The following is an 11306-nucleotide window of genomic DNA, read 5'->3' as shown; positions in this document are numbered from 1 at the left end:
CGGTGCTGCCGCCGCCTCATCATGCGCGCCCCCAGGAACAATCTCACGTCCCTGTGGGAGCTGGGCACATTGAGGGCCGGCCCGCATAGCCTGGACAGCGGTTGCAGGGAGTTCAGCGTCCCGCGGCGCTCTGGGGTGGGGCTCTGCTGCGGGGGCAGGCGGGGGTGGGGAGGCAGCGGGGCTGGGCTGAGTGCCGGTAGGCTGGGAGCCTGCTGCCGCCAATGCCGCCAGCCCCGGGGCTGCCATGGCGGCCGCCGCGGCAGCGCCCTGGGAGGGCGCCGCCTGCGGTGCTGCCGGCCGCCTCATCATGCGCGCCCCCAGGAACAATCTCACGTCCCTGTGGGAGCTGGGCACATTGAGGGCCGGCCCGCATAGCCTGGACAACGGTTGCAGGGAGTTCAGCGTCCCGCGGCGCTTGGTCTGGGGCGGTCTGGGGGCAGAGGAGCGCAAGGAAATGCTCAAGTGCAGCATCAGGGTTCAGCAGCAGCCAGGCTGGCAGGGCATCCGCCCGGGGTCGAAAGACCGCCCGGGGTGTGCTGCCTTCAGTCGCTGCTGATGCTGATGCCGTCCACCATCGCATGATGGGCTGCTGGTGCGGACACCTGGCTTCGGAATTGGTTTCTCGCATAATAAACATCAGCCATTCTTTGTATTTTTTGCTCTTGTTTCTGCACCCTTGCCAGCGCTGCGGCCTCTGATGCTGCCGTGGCGATTTGCCGTATCTTGATATTCCTCCTTCTCGTATAATTGCACTGTTTAGTGCAGTCAGTTTTGCACTGCTAATAACCTCCCTGGGTTCATCATTTGGATGCATGCATGCTTGAGTAAGGGTCATCGGTGACCCCTGCATGCGCAACTACTATAACAACTGCCCTCCCTCCCACTTGCGCCTGACGCACCCCTTTGCAAGCCAGATGTGATACTGTGCCTGCCCTGCAGCTGCCTAGCTAGACATTGAGTGCCGCACCTGCTGGCAAAGGCGCTGTGCCGCCTTTCAGCACCACTGCTGGCATCATGCGCTCGGCGCATGCGCAGATCCTGGAGCGCTGCCCGTTGGGGAAGGGGGAGGGGAGGCCAAGGCAATCATGGCCAAGGCAATCATGGGGCAACACATGCAATGGGGGTCATCGCTTTGGAGGCTGGCAGTCCGGCAGTGCGGTGGGTGTGGCAAGAGTGCAGCGGCTGTCTGTGTTGCGCAAGGCATTACAAGATGACTGTCGGGTGACAACCGTGAGTCTGCTAGATGTTCCCACTTATGGGGCGGAATCGGACGGGTGAATTCTGTGGTGCAAAAAGGCGGCGCGGGTCCAGAAGGTTCCGGCCGGCCTGTTTTGTCTTTGTGTGAGAGCGGGGAGCCTCGTGAGAGCGCTGGGGTGACTGCCGAGCGCTGGTCGCAGCGGCAGGATCCTTCTCCTTCGGGCGGGGCTGGGGCGGCGGGCGCCTGTTATTACGCAGCCACGGGACTCGGCGGCACGGCGTTTGGGCCCAAGCTTGCTGCCGCCGCCGCCGTGCCCGGGGGGCAGCGCGGCGGCGGCGGGGGCACGCTGCGACGCCCCCGTGCTGCCGAGTTGCGGCCGTAGTTTCCTGCCAGAAGCCCACGGCCACAGCCACGGGACTCGGCGGCACGGCGTTTCGGTCCACGGCTTGCTGCCGCCGCCGTCGCAGGGGTGCTGCCTGCGGCGGCGGCTGCACGGCGTTTGGGTCCACGGCTTGCTGCCGCTGCCGCCGCCGCAGGCAGCACCCCTGCGGCGGCGGCGGTAAGCGCACGTGGTAAACCCCCCGCGTTTCCTTGCCTCCCATCCACCGGACCCCGTCCTGCGCTTCACTTTGTTTAGGGAGGGGCTGCTCACTGCTCATTGCTCATTGCTCATCGCACACTGCTCAACGCTCATTGCCCTATATCCCACCCAGCCGCAGGACTCCACTGCCGCCCGCGCCCCGCCCCATCTGGCCGCTTGCGCGCCCCATCCCCCCTCGATGGGGCCCGCCCACACCGGGGCCTCCCCCCTCCCGCCCACTGCTTTCTCAACGGCCCCGAGCCGGGGCTGCCCTCATTGCATACATAGTGCGCCTTTCCCTGCTTTTCTAGTGACCTAGCGTTCCGCACTGCCGTTTGGCCAGCCCATGCTCCCGTACCGTTGCGTTTCTCCCCAATGCGCCATGCCACTTTGCCAGTCATACACACGTTTCGATGCGTGCCCTGTCAGCTGCTTGCGTTGCATGTCGCCTTGCTCCACCCCTGTTTTATTGCTTTCTCTGCTTTCGCCCGGTTCCCGTCCCGTTTCGGCGGGGAGTCTATGTTGCAAGCTAGTTCTTGCTTTACCAGACTTTAAGCCCACACAAGCAAGCAAGCCGCCAGGCCTCGGCCGCACACGGTGCATACACGGAGGGACGCTCGGCCCCCTGCAGCCCGCTTCCTCATTCCGCGCTGGGGCGGCCCGCTTATATATGAGTGCTCTTTTCTTGGGTGAAGGCGGCGGCGCAAGAGAGCGAGAAGGAGGGGCTGTCAGCGGTGTGGTGAAGGCGGACTGCCCGCTCAGAACGAAAATGAGGCCGGCCGGCGACAGAAGACCTCAAATCTTGGTATACCCAGGTGGAATGACACTACTCTGCACACACAGGGGCGTTCAGTAATGGCTCTCGAGAGCCAGTTCCAGCTGTGCAGCTTCAGGCAAGCTCCCCACCCATGCTTGTGCCCATACATGTGTGCCCAATGAAATTGTGGCGTTGGCGAGGGTACACATCCATGGTGAAGCTTCAACGAGGCGCCCTGCAACACCCTGCGTTGCCCCGGCGCTGTCTGCACGGAGGCTTTTGTACGGCAACGCCAGAGGTCATTGCACCAAGCCACCCCACACGTCTTGACCTTACAGCACTTGTGTCCACATGGGATCAAATCTGGCCAGCGCACTTGCTGGGAGGGGCAGGAGGGGCCACAGCCGCATGCGCTTCCGGCATGTGGATGGTGCAAGGCATGAGACACACTGGAAAAATTGCAGGCGGGACACAGGCGCAACTGGCAGGCGGCGGCGGTGGAATGTAAACTTGAAAATAGTAGTCGGGCCAGCACTCGGTTGGGCCGAACCAGCAAGGAATTTGTGGCCAGGGATTCAAAAGGATTTTGAGGGGCACGCAGACGAGCAGCCTGAAAAAACACAGCAGGAGGAAGCAAGAGGCAAGGCAGGAGCAAGCTGCTGGAGGAGCGGACGTGACAAACAAGCACGACAAGGGCAGGGCGGGGGAGCATGCGAAGGCAATGTGGGAAGCAGGCGGCAGGGCAGCCGGGCAGCATGGCCGCCGGACTCGCCCTAGGGAGGCTGCGTGCTCAAGATGCCGTGCAGCAGCACTCCAATGGCCGCCTCAAACATGGCCGTCACCTGCTGCTCCTGAGGGGCAGGCTGCTGCAGCAGCGGCACAGACTGCAGCAGCGCTGGCGGGGCTGGCGAGGCGCGGGGCTGCTGGGGCGGCAACAGAAGCTGCTGCAGCGTTTGCAGGTCGAGCTGCTGCTGCTGCTGCAGCTGCTGCTGCTGGGGGGGCGCCAGCACCTGCTGGAGAGCTTGCAGGCCAAGCTGCTGCTGCTGCTGCTGCTGCTGCTGCAGCTGCTGCTGCTGCTGCTGCTGGCCAAGCTGTGCGGTGGCTTGCAGAAGGGCTGCTGCAAAGGCAGCAACATCTGGCACTTGCTGCTGTGGTGGCGGCACCGCATGCTGCAGGAATGCCGGGGGTGGAGCAGCAGGCCAGCGCTGATGCGCTGGCGCCAGCAAGCCGGCTGTGCTCGGCTGATGGCGCGGCTGCTGCAACAGCAGCTGCTGCAGCCAATCACCTGGCTGCTGCCCTGGCTGCAGCGGGAGCGGTGGTGATGGCACGCTGACAGCGGGCAGGGGCGCACTAGGAGCGGTTGCAAGACGGGATGGCGGCGGTGGCAGCCAAAAGCTGGGCACAGGCGCAAGTGGTGCCGCGGTCGACGCTGCCGGCAGCACGGCGGCGCTGCCAGGGATGCCCACTGGCAGCTGCTGCAGCGGTTCTGGCCGGTGCGGAGGCGCCTCCGCCTCCCCCCCACCCTCGCCGGCCGCCGCCGCCAGCAGGGCGTCCAGCCCGCTCTCCTGCAGCGACTGCAGGGACTGGTGCATGGCAGTGCTGATTGCGCTACCGCCGCTCTCGTTCAAGCACCAGGCCGGGGGCAGCAGCCCGGGGCTCAGCTCGGGCAGCCGGCCAACGGGCAGCGGCATGAGCACCTGGTGGTGCTGCTGCTGCTGCTGCTGAGGTTCATCGCCCAGCCGGCTGCGCTTGGCCGGGGGTAGCAGCCCCGCAGGCTGCCCCTGGGACAGATCCTGAATGTGGCTGTCAGAGGGCCCTGCAGGGGGGCGGGACAGCACGGGAAGGAGGTGTGGGTGGCGGGATGCTGAGGGGCGCTCAGGCGGCAAGGAGCCAGGCCGCAGGCGCTGGCAGCTCCGCGGCAGGGCACCCGCACGCGTGCCCACACCTTTGGACGCCTCGTCGCCCTCCCTGCTGCTGTCCGGCGCGAGCGGCTGCTGCGTGCCGCGCTGCTGGCCGGCACCGCCGCCGGCCGTTGCCGCCGCCGCCTCGGAGATGGCCCGCGCCGCCAGCTCGCGCGCCCTTCGCCGCCGCTCCGCATGCTTGGCCAGCTGCTTGCGGCAGCTGCGCATGGTTGGCGCAAACGCGGCCAGCTCGTGGAACCGGCCGCACTGCGGGGCGGGGGGCGGGGAGGGTGTGGGGCAGGCAGCCGCCACCTCGGGCTCCTGCGGAATTCCGAAGCCAGGGGCAGGCGCCTCCCTCCTCCCTGGCCGGACGGCTCCAGATTCAGTCGGCACCCCACCCCCACCTGCTGGCAGAAGCGCTGCTGGATGCCCTTGACCAGCACCGATTCGCTGGCCATGCACGGCACGCAGATGTGGTACCGCTGCAGGACAGCGGGGGGCCAGGGTGTGGGGAAGACGCGGCGCGGGTGGCGGCCGTCGACACGTATGGCGCCGCGGGCACCGCCCGGCTGGATTGGCTGCTGGCTTCCAGCGGCTCCCGGCGCGGTGCAAGAGCACACGGCGCAGGGCGCCGCTGCACGGGCTGGGGAACGCAGAAGCCAAGCAGAGCACCCCTGCGGCAGGCTGGTGGGACGCTACACACACCACACCTGATGGAACAGCTTGAGGCCGTCCAGCGAGGCACCGCAGATTTGGCAGCCGTGGTGCAGCGCGGGGCGGCCCGGCTTCCGCTTCACCGGCCTGTCTGGGCTGGGCGCTGGCAGGCTGCCGGCAGCATAGGCTGCGCCTGTTGACACACAGGTGAGGAGGCAGCGCAGTTGTCGGCGGCGGCTAAGAGGCAGCTCCGGGGCCGGCGGGGGAGCTGGGCGGGGGCTCCACCACTGGCACCCTGAGGCCCCTTCGCCGCCTTGAGGTACTCAAAGGCGACTGCCGCACCTCCCGGCGGCAGCAAACGGCCCATTCCGGGGCACTGCAGCCCCACTCACCCACTCCAGCTCACCTGCTGGCGCCGCCTCCTGGCCAGCTTGCAGCGCCTCCTCCGGCCCTTCAACAGCGGCGGGGCCGAAGGCCGCCATCTCCCCCACCGGGTGTCGCCGACTCCAAAACCCGCCCTGGCTGTGTTTTATGAGGCCGCTGGTCGTGATAGACGAAGCCGGTGAGTTTTACCGGGCTTTGGGATGAGGTGAAAATGAACCCGAGTTTTGTCACACTCCGAACAGCTCCGTCGAGCTGGGGAGCTCGCATCATCCGCTCGCTCGTCATGTGTCCACTCCCTCAATCCATGCTCTTCTGGCCTTTTGAGCGGGGCAAGATGCTCCTGTGGCAATTATGTCTGGCTGGGATAGCGAGCTGCAATGGCCTCCTGGCAGGCAAACACCCCCGCTGCCGCCGCCGCTCGACTTAGGCGAGCCGGTGCACTCTGCTGCGCCATTCTGTCGTTTTGCACCTGCCACACATTGAGAGTGACTGAACCGTATGCTCAGAGTCCGTACTCCCTGGGCATCACCTGTTGCACCACCACGCAGCGCTCCAGCTAACGGGCGCCCCCTCGATTCGAAACGGTTGGAACTCAGGGCATTCCGTATGCAGCATTGCATTGCGGCCCTGCGACCCTGAGACCTGTAGCCATTTGTCCTCATGAGCTGGATGTTGCTGAAGGGTGGCACCCAAACGCAAGGGGCACATGAGGCTCAAAAATGTGCTGGCCGGCGCTCAGATGCGGTCAACCCGTTCTTTCTCAGTTCTTTCTCTGCTTTCCTTCGGCGGCTGCTGGACCGCAGGAGGCGCTACTAGGGACGCATTCGAAGGCGGACAAGCTGAGGCTCTCAGCTAGCAGCCCATGGGTGGATGCGCAGAGCGGGCCCCCCCGATTCGCCGCTGGCAGCAGTGGCGGCATGCTGGGTCACGCTGTGGCTCTGCTTGATTGAGGCACACATCGGCCCGCCTCCTGCGCGTTCTCCACACCTTGCCTGACACTCCCAGATTGCTCAGGCGACCTGCACACTGCAGGGCAGCAACACGTCCAGCTTGCCCCCGCCCAACATGAACATTGAGGGTTCCGGGGGCAGTGAGCTGAGCGATTCCGATTACTATGGCTCCGAGCTCTCCGCGCCGTCGACTCTGGCCGACCTGCTTTCGCGTTTCACGATCGATTGGCAGCCAGAGTGCACGCTCAAGCTGCGCACCAAGTGAGTCACGGCCAAGCAGCCTGCAAAACACGTGTCGGAGAGCGCCACTGGCTGGCCGCCCGCTCCGCCGCCGCCTGTCGCTCACCCACCGCCCGCCTGCCACCCGCCACGCAGGGCCGGCCCCGTGGTGGTCGGAGCCGACCTCACGCGCATCACTGCAGTCGGGGGCAGCGTCGGGGCGCTTGTGGTGGGTGCCCATGCCCACCCACCCTCAGCCTTGCAACAGCACCCGCCGCCGCTCCCTCCCCACGCGGCCTCCGTGCAATACGGGGCCTGCCCCCCACACGCACCCTCCCGCCGCCGCTCACCGCGCCAAGCCCTCCCTCTGCGCCCTCCCTCCCCGCCTGGCCGCCCGCAGCTCAAGCCGTCCAACGCCGGCCAGGCGTGGCGCCGCCTGCGCGTGGACAACACGGGGGCACTGACGCTGCGCTCCCGCAAGCTGCATTGGTGGCTCTTCACGCTGGACGTCATCGGCCACGCCAACCCGCTGTCCCGCACATTCGACCTCTCCTACAGGTCTGCGCCCGCTGCCCCTGCCGCCCCCTGCGCAACTCCGCCGCGCGGCCTGTGTGCCGCGACACGGCGGCGTGCCGTCTGCAGCCGCGCCGCGACGCTCTGCCACGCCCCGCATGATGCGCCCGCCCGCGGCCTGCCTCCCGCACCTGCCTCCCTCCCCGCCGCGCCCTCCTGCGCGCCGCAGGGTGGCCACCAAGTGGGATGTCACCAGGGGGGAGTACCGCAACAAGAAGCGGTACGAGCTGACGCCCAAGACAGAGGCGCGGGCACACTGGTCCATCTCTTATAGCCTGCCCGCCATAGAGGGGTGAGCGCCCAGGCCCGGCGCCCCTGGTTGGCTGGCTCACAGCTGGTGGTCGCAGAGTGGTCACTGCTGTGCGGGCTCCAGCACCCGGCCGCCCCCTCCCACGCTTGACGCTGCCTGCTGCGCTCCCACCGCCGCCGGCGGCGGCGGCGGCGGCGGCGGCGCTGCTGCTTGCCTGCTGCCGGAGACGGCCGCTCCGCGACCTAAAACCCTAAAAAGAAAACCCTCCCTGCCTGCCCGCCTCCCTCCCCGGCTCGGCAGGTCGATGGGGACGGCAGCGCAGCGTGTGTCCCGCGAGGTGCATGCCGACGTGGGCTACGCCCACCTCAGCATCCCGCGGCTAGAGCTGGTGGTGTGGCCGCGAGGGCGGCCCGAGCAGCCCGCTGACGGCAGAGCGGCGGGCGGCGGCGAGGATGTGGCCGAGTGCGGCTCAGGCACGGCACGGGCCCAGGGCTGCTGCGCAGATGTGGAGGCGGCAGGCTCGCCAGCTGGCGGCGGCGGGGCGCTGGCGCCGCTGGCGCCAGCCGCGCCCTCGGCGGCCCCTGGCGGGCGCTCGGCAGACGGCACGGGGGGAGCAGAGGGCGGCGGCGAGCAGGGCGCTGATGGCCGCGGCAGCGGAGGGCGGTTGCGAGCGGCACTCAACCTGAAGCAGCTGAACAGCCACACGGCCTGCCTGTCCGGCAGGTGGTGGGAGACGTTTGGGCAGCGCTGACGGGTGGCATGTGCTGTGCGGCAGCGGCTCTTGCGCCATCCAGGTGTTCGTTTGTGGGTGTGCGTCGGGCTGCTCACTGATTTCAACAGAGTTGCTGCCTGGGCGGGCTCACCGTACTTTCATTTATCCTCTCCATCCCTCCAAACTCCCTTCCCCATTGATTTGCACTGCCTGATTCCTTTGGTCGCTTTGCACTCAACACCCGTCCATTGAGAGCCTGTGAAGCTTGTTGAGAGGAGACGTGTTTTACCGCAATGTGAGATGATTGAGGCAGGGGGTCGCCACAGCAAAGAGGGAGGCCAGAGGGAGGGAACAGCTTGGCAGGAGGGGGCAGGTCGAATGGGGGCATCACATGAAATAGCAGAATGAAATGGGTGAACGTAGGGGCCGTGCATGTGCCAGCCACGACGGATTCCTCCCGCATCGCAGCCGCCAGGTGCTACGTGTCAAAGCCATCCACGCCCCTGCAGGGGACGAGGCCCTGAGGTGTGAGCAACTCATCCGATGCACGGGCAACTGAACACGGACGTGTGTACTCACCAGTGACTGCCCCGCCGCTGCCACCCACACCACGCACCATCCCCACCGCCACCGCAGCACCAGCACACACACTCACCCACACAGCACAGCACAGCACAGCACAGCACAGCACAGCACCCAGACCCCCCTCCAGCCACCCCCGCACCAGGCCCACACACCATATGTCGTCCTGTGGCACCTCCTTCACCTCCAGCCGCTGGTAGCCCGGCGGCACGCCCGCGATGCACGCCCGCACCACACCCACCGACGGCTCCCCGCCGCCGCCGCTGTACTTGTACACTTCCACCTGCGGGAGGGCGCAGTAGGGGAGGCGGTGTGGCAGGTGGGTGTTCGAACAACAAAAGCTTGTGCTGCAGCCTTGTGCTTGCTGGAACCATACTGCAAGCCCACACCAAGCAAGCAGGCAGGCAGGAGGAGTTGGCGGATACATCAAGCGGGTCCCTTGTCTCTGTGCCACGCACGCAAGGGTCTGCATATGCAGTGCTGCCAGGTATCAACTGCGGGGCGTCGCCCATCCCACCCCGCCCCCACCTCGCACACCCCGCACGAGCCCTGGGAGCAGCCGAGCGTGATGTCGGCGCCTGCGTCCTTGGCCACCTGCAGCTCACGACAGCAGGGGAGCCTCGGGTGAGCGGCAGCGGCGCAGCGGCAGCGGCAGTGGCGTCAAACGAAGCACAGGCACACAAGCTGAGCCCAGGCAGCGCCGGTGCTGTCAGCCAGCTTGCCTCCCATATGTTCTGGCCCGGCACCGCGTCGACTGTCACTTCAGTGCCGGCCAGGCAGAAGGTGACGGGCACTGGCGCCCGCTCCGCCGCCGCCGCCGCCGCCGCTGCTGGTCTGCACCGCCGCCGGCCTTGGCCGCTGCATTGGTGCCGTCTAGCACCTCTGCTACTGCCTGACGTCTGCACAGCTGCAGGGGAGAGCTGCTTACAACAAGCGAGCGACATGTGGGCGCGTGTAACTAGAACGTTGATCAGAGGGGCGAAATTGCCGTTCAGCTATGCCAAATGCTGAAGTAATGTGGGGAAGCGCCAGGCGAGGCTGCCAGCCGCCCAGGACCGGATTGGAAACCTCCGCGAGGAAAGACGGGCTCAGACGTGCGATTGAGGGCCTTCACGCTCCTGATCGGGCCGCGGTTGCATTGTGATCTGCCAAAATTGCATTCTGCAGCGGGCCTGGCGCAGTTTGACAAGCCCCCAGTGAGGCAATCGGAGCGGTGTGCAGGAGACGCACCACAGGACCTGCAGCACGCACATCTGAGTCGAGGTGAGCCATCATCGGCGCTCTGGCTGCCGCGGAGTGCTGTGCCACTGAATGCTGCGGTGATTGCCTCGCCGGCCCTGCCATCCCGCTGATCAGGGCCTGGGTGTGCACCCCGCGGATGCTGCCGCCGCAGGGAGGGGAAGCGCAGACCACCATGCCGGCCTCGCGGTCTTCGGGCTCCTCCTCAGCCAGCGGCAGCTCAAGCTCCAGCGGCTCCTCCAGCTCCTCGGGCACGAGCTCCAGCAGCGGCACCTCCCGCTCCAGCGGCTCCCGCTCGCCCTCGCGCGGCCGCTCGCCCTCGCGGCGCGCCGCCGCCGCCGCCCCGCCCCGCCGCTCCAGCGGCGAAGGGCCCGCCGACAAGCCGCGCCCCATGGACACCGATGCCGCGGAGAAGAAGGCGGCGGCGCCGGCGGCGCCCGCGGGCCCTGCCGGGGGCGACACCAACACCCGCCTACACGTCGGCCACCTCACCCGCAATGTCAGCGAGGCGCACATGCGCGAGATCTTCGGCACCTTTGGCAAGCTGCGTGGCGTGGAGCTGGCGATCGACAAGGTCGTCAACCTGCCCAGGTGCGGCGTCGCGCCACGAGCAGCTGGCAGCAGGAGGGCTGGCGGGAGCGGCTGGCGGCAGGAGGGCCGTGGCGGGGCGGACACGCACGGGCAGCGGCAGCAGGAGGCAGGCAGGGGTGTTCCGTTTTTTTCCTGAAGAACGAGATGGGAGCTGCAGGATGCGTGCAAGATGTCGCTGACTGCTGGCCAGCGCAAGATGGCCCGCCGCTCCCCAATAATTTTATCCACGTCAACACCAGCAACGCTGCACACGCTCTCCCCTTACGCGCGCTGCCCCTCCCTGCCTGGCCCTGCCCGTGGGCTGCAGGGGCTTTGCGTATGTGGAGTACGAGAGCCGGGAAGCTGCGGAGAAGGCGCGGGACCACCTGGACGGTGGCCAGATTGATGGCAATACCGTGACCGTGCAATTTGTGCTGGTGCCCAAGCGGCGCGAGCCCAGCCCGCCGCCGCGCGCCCGCGACGACCGCGGCCGCTCGCCGCCGCCGCGCCGCGCGCCCTCCCCGCGCCGCCGCAGCCCGCCCAGGCGCTCGCCGCCGCCGCGCCGCAGGTGCGGGCCGCTGGGGAGGCATGGCGCGGGTGGGCATGGCATACAGGCTGGTGGTGTGTGTGTCGTCGTTTGGCTGGGGATGATCAAGTGCTGTGTGGTGTGGCAGCCAGGCTGAGATAGACTTTTTCCTCCCCCCTTCCACCCCCACCCACACCACCGCCGTGCTGCC

At 67.3% G+C, this 11306-nt stretch overlaps 4 protein-coding genes across 4 annotated transcripts in view; 2 read left to right on the top strand and 2 right to left on the bottom strand.

The window, feature by feature from the left end:
- Positions 1–3308: 3308 nt before the first annotated feature.
- Positions 3309–5572, bottom strand: CHLNCDRAFT_138913 (hypothetical protein; the record flags this gene model as incomplete). Its single annotated transcript, XM_005844459.1, has 6 exons — positions 3309–3704; positions 3939–4351; positions 4481–4703; positions 4841–4918; positions 5147–5283; positions 5497–5572. The coding sequence occupies 6 exons, from the start codon at positions 5570–5572 to the stop codon at positions 3309–3311; spliced, it is 1323 nt and encodes a 440-aa protein (XP_005844521.1).
- Positions 5573–6539: 967 nt separating this feature from the next.
- On the top strand, positions 6540–8217 carry CHLNCDRAFT_138912 (expressed protein; the record flags this gene model as incomplete). Its single annotated transcript, XM_005844554.1, has 5 exons — positions 6540–6685; positions 6800–6872; positions 7044–7201; positions 7386–7508; positions 7767–8217. 5 exons carry the CDS (start codon positions 6540–6542, stop codon positions 8215–8217), a joined length of 951 nt encoding a protein of 316 aa, XP_005844616.1.
- A 439-nt stretch (positions 8218–8656) lies between these two features.
- Positions 8657–10392, bottom strand: CHLNCDRAFT_138911 (hypothetical protein; the record flags this gene model as incomplete). Its single annotated transcript, XM_005844458.1, has 4 exons — positions 8657–8681; positions 8916–9043; positions 9289–9354; positions 10171–10392. The coding sequence occupies 4 exons, from the start codon at positions 10390–10392 to the stop codon at positions 8657–8659; spliced, it is 441 nt and encodes a 146-aa protein (XP_005844520.1).
- Positions 10393–10513: 121 nt separating this feature from the next.
- Positions 10514–11306, top strand: part of CHLNCDRAFT_138910 (hypothetical protein) — a gene marked incomplete at both ends in the record, with an annotated part of 1180 nt that continues 387 nt past the window's right edge. Inside the window, 3 exons of the mRNA XM_005844553.1 lie at positions 10514–10590; positions 10898–11006; positions 11105–11137. Of these exons, the coding sequence (XP_005844615.1) occupies positions 10514–10590; positions 10898–11006; positions 11105–11137 (219 nt within the window). The remainder of the gene's footprint in view (positions 10591–10897; positions 11007–11104; positions 11138–11306) is intronic.

The sequence above is a fragment of the Chlorella variabilis genome, assembly GCF_000147415.1.
Source record: "Chlorella variabilis unplaced genomic scaffold CHLNCscaffold_22, whole genome shotgun sequence".
NCBI lineage: Eukaryota > Viridiplantae > Chlorophyta > Trebouxiophyceae > Chlorellales > Chlorellaceae > Chlorella > Chlorella variabilis.
The sequence above is the reverse complement of the archived record's forward strand: the minus strand, read 5'-3'. Positions and strand labels throughout refer to the sequence as shown.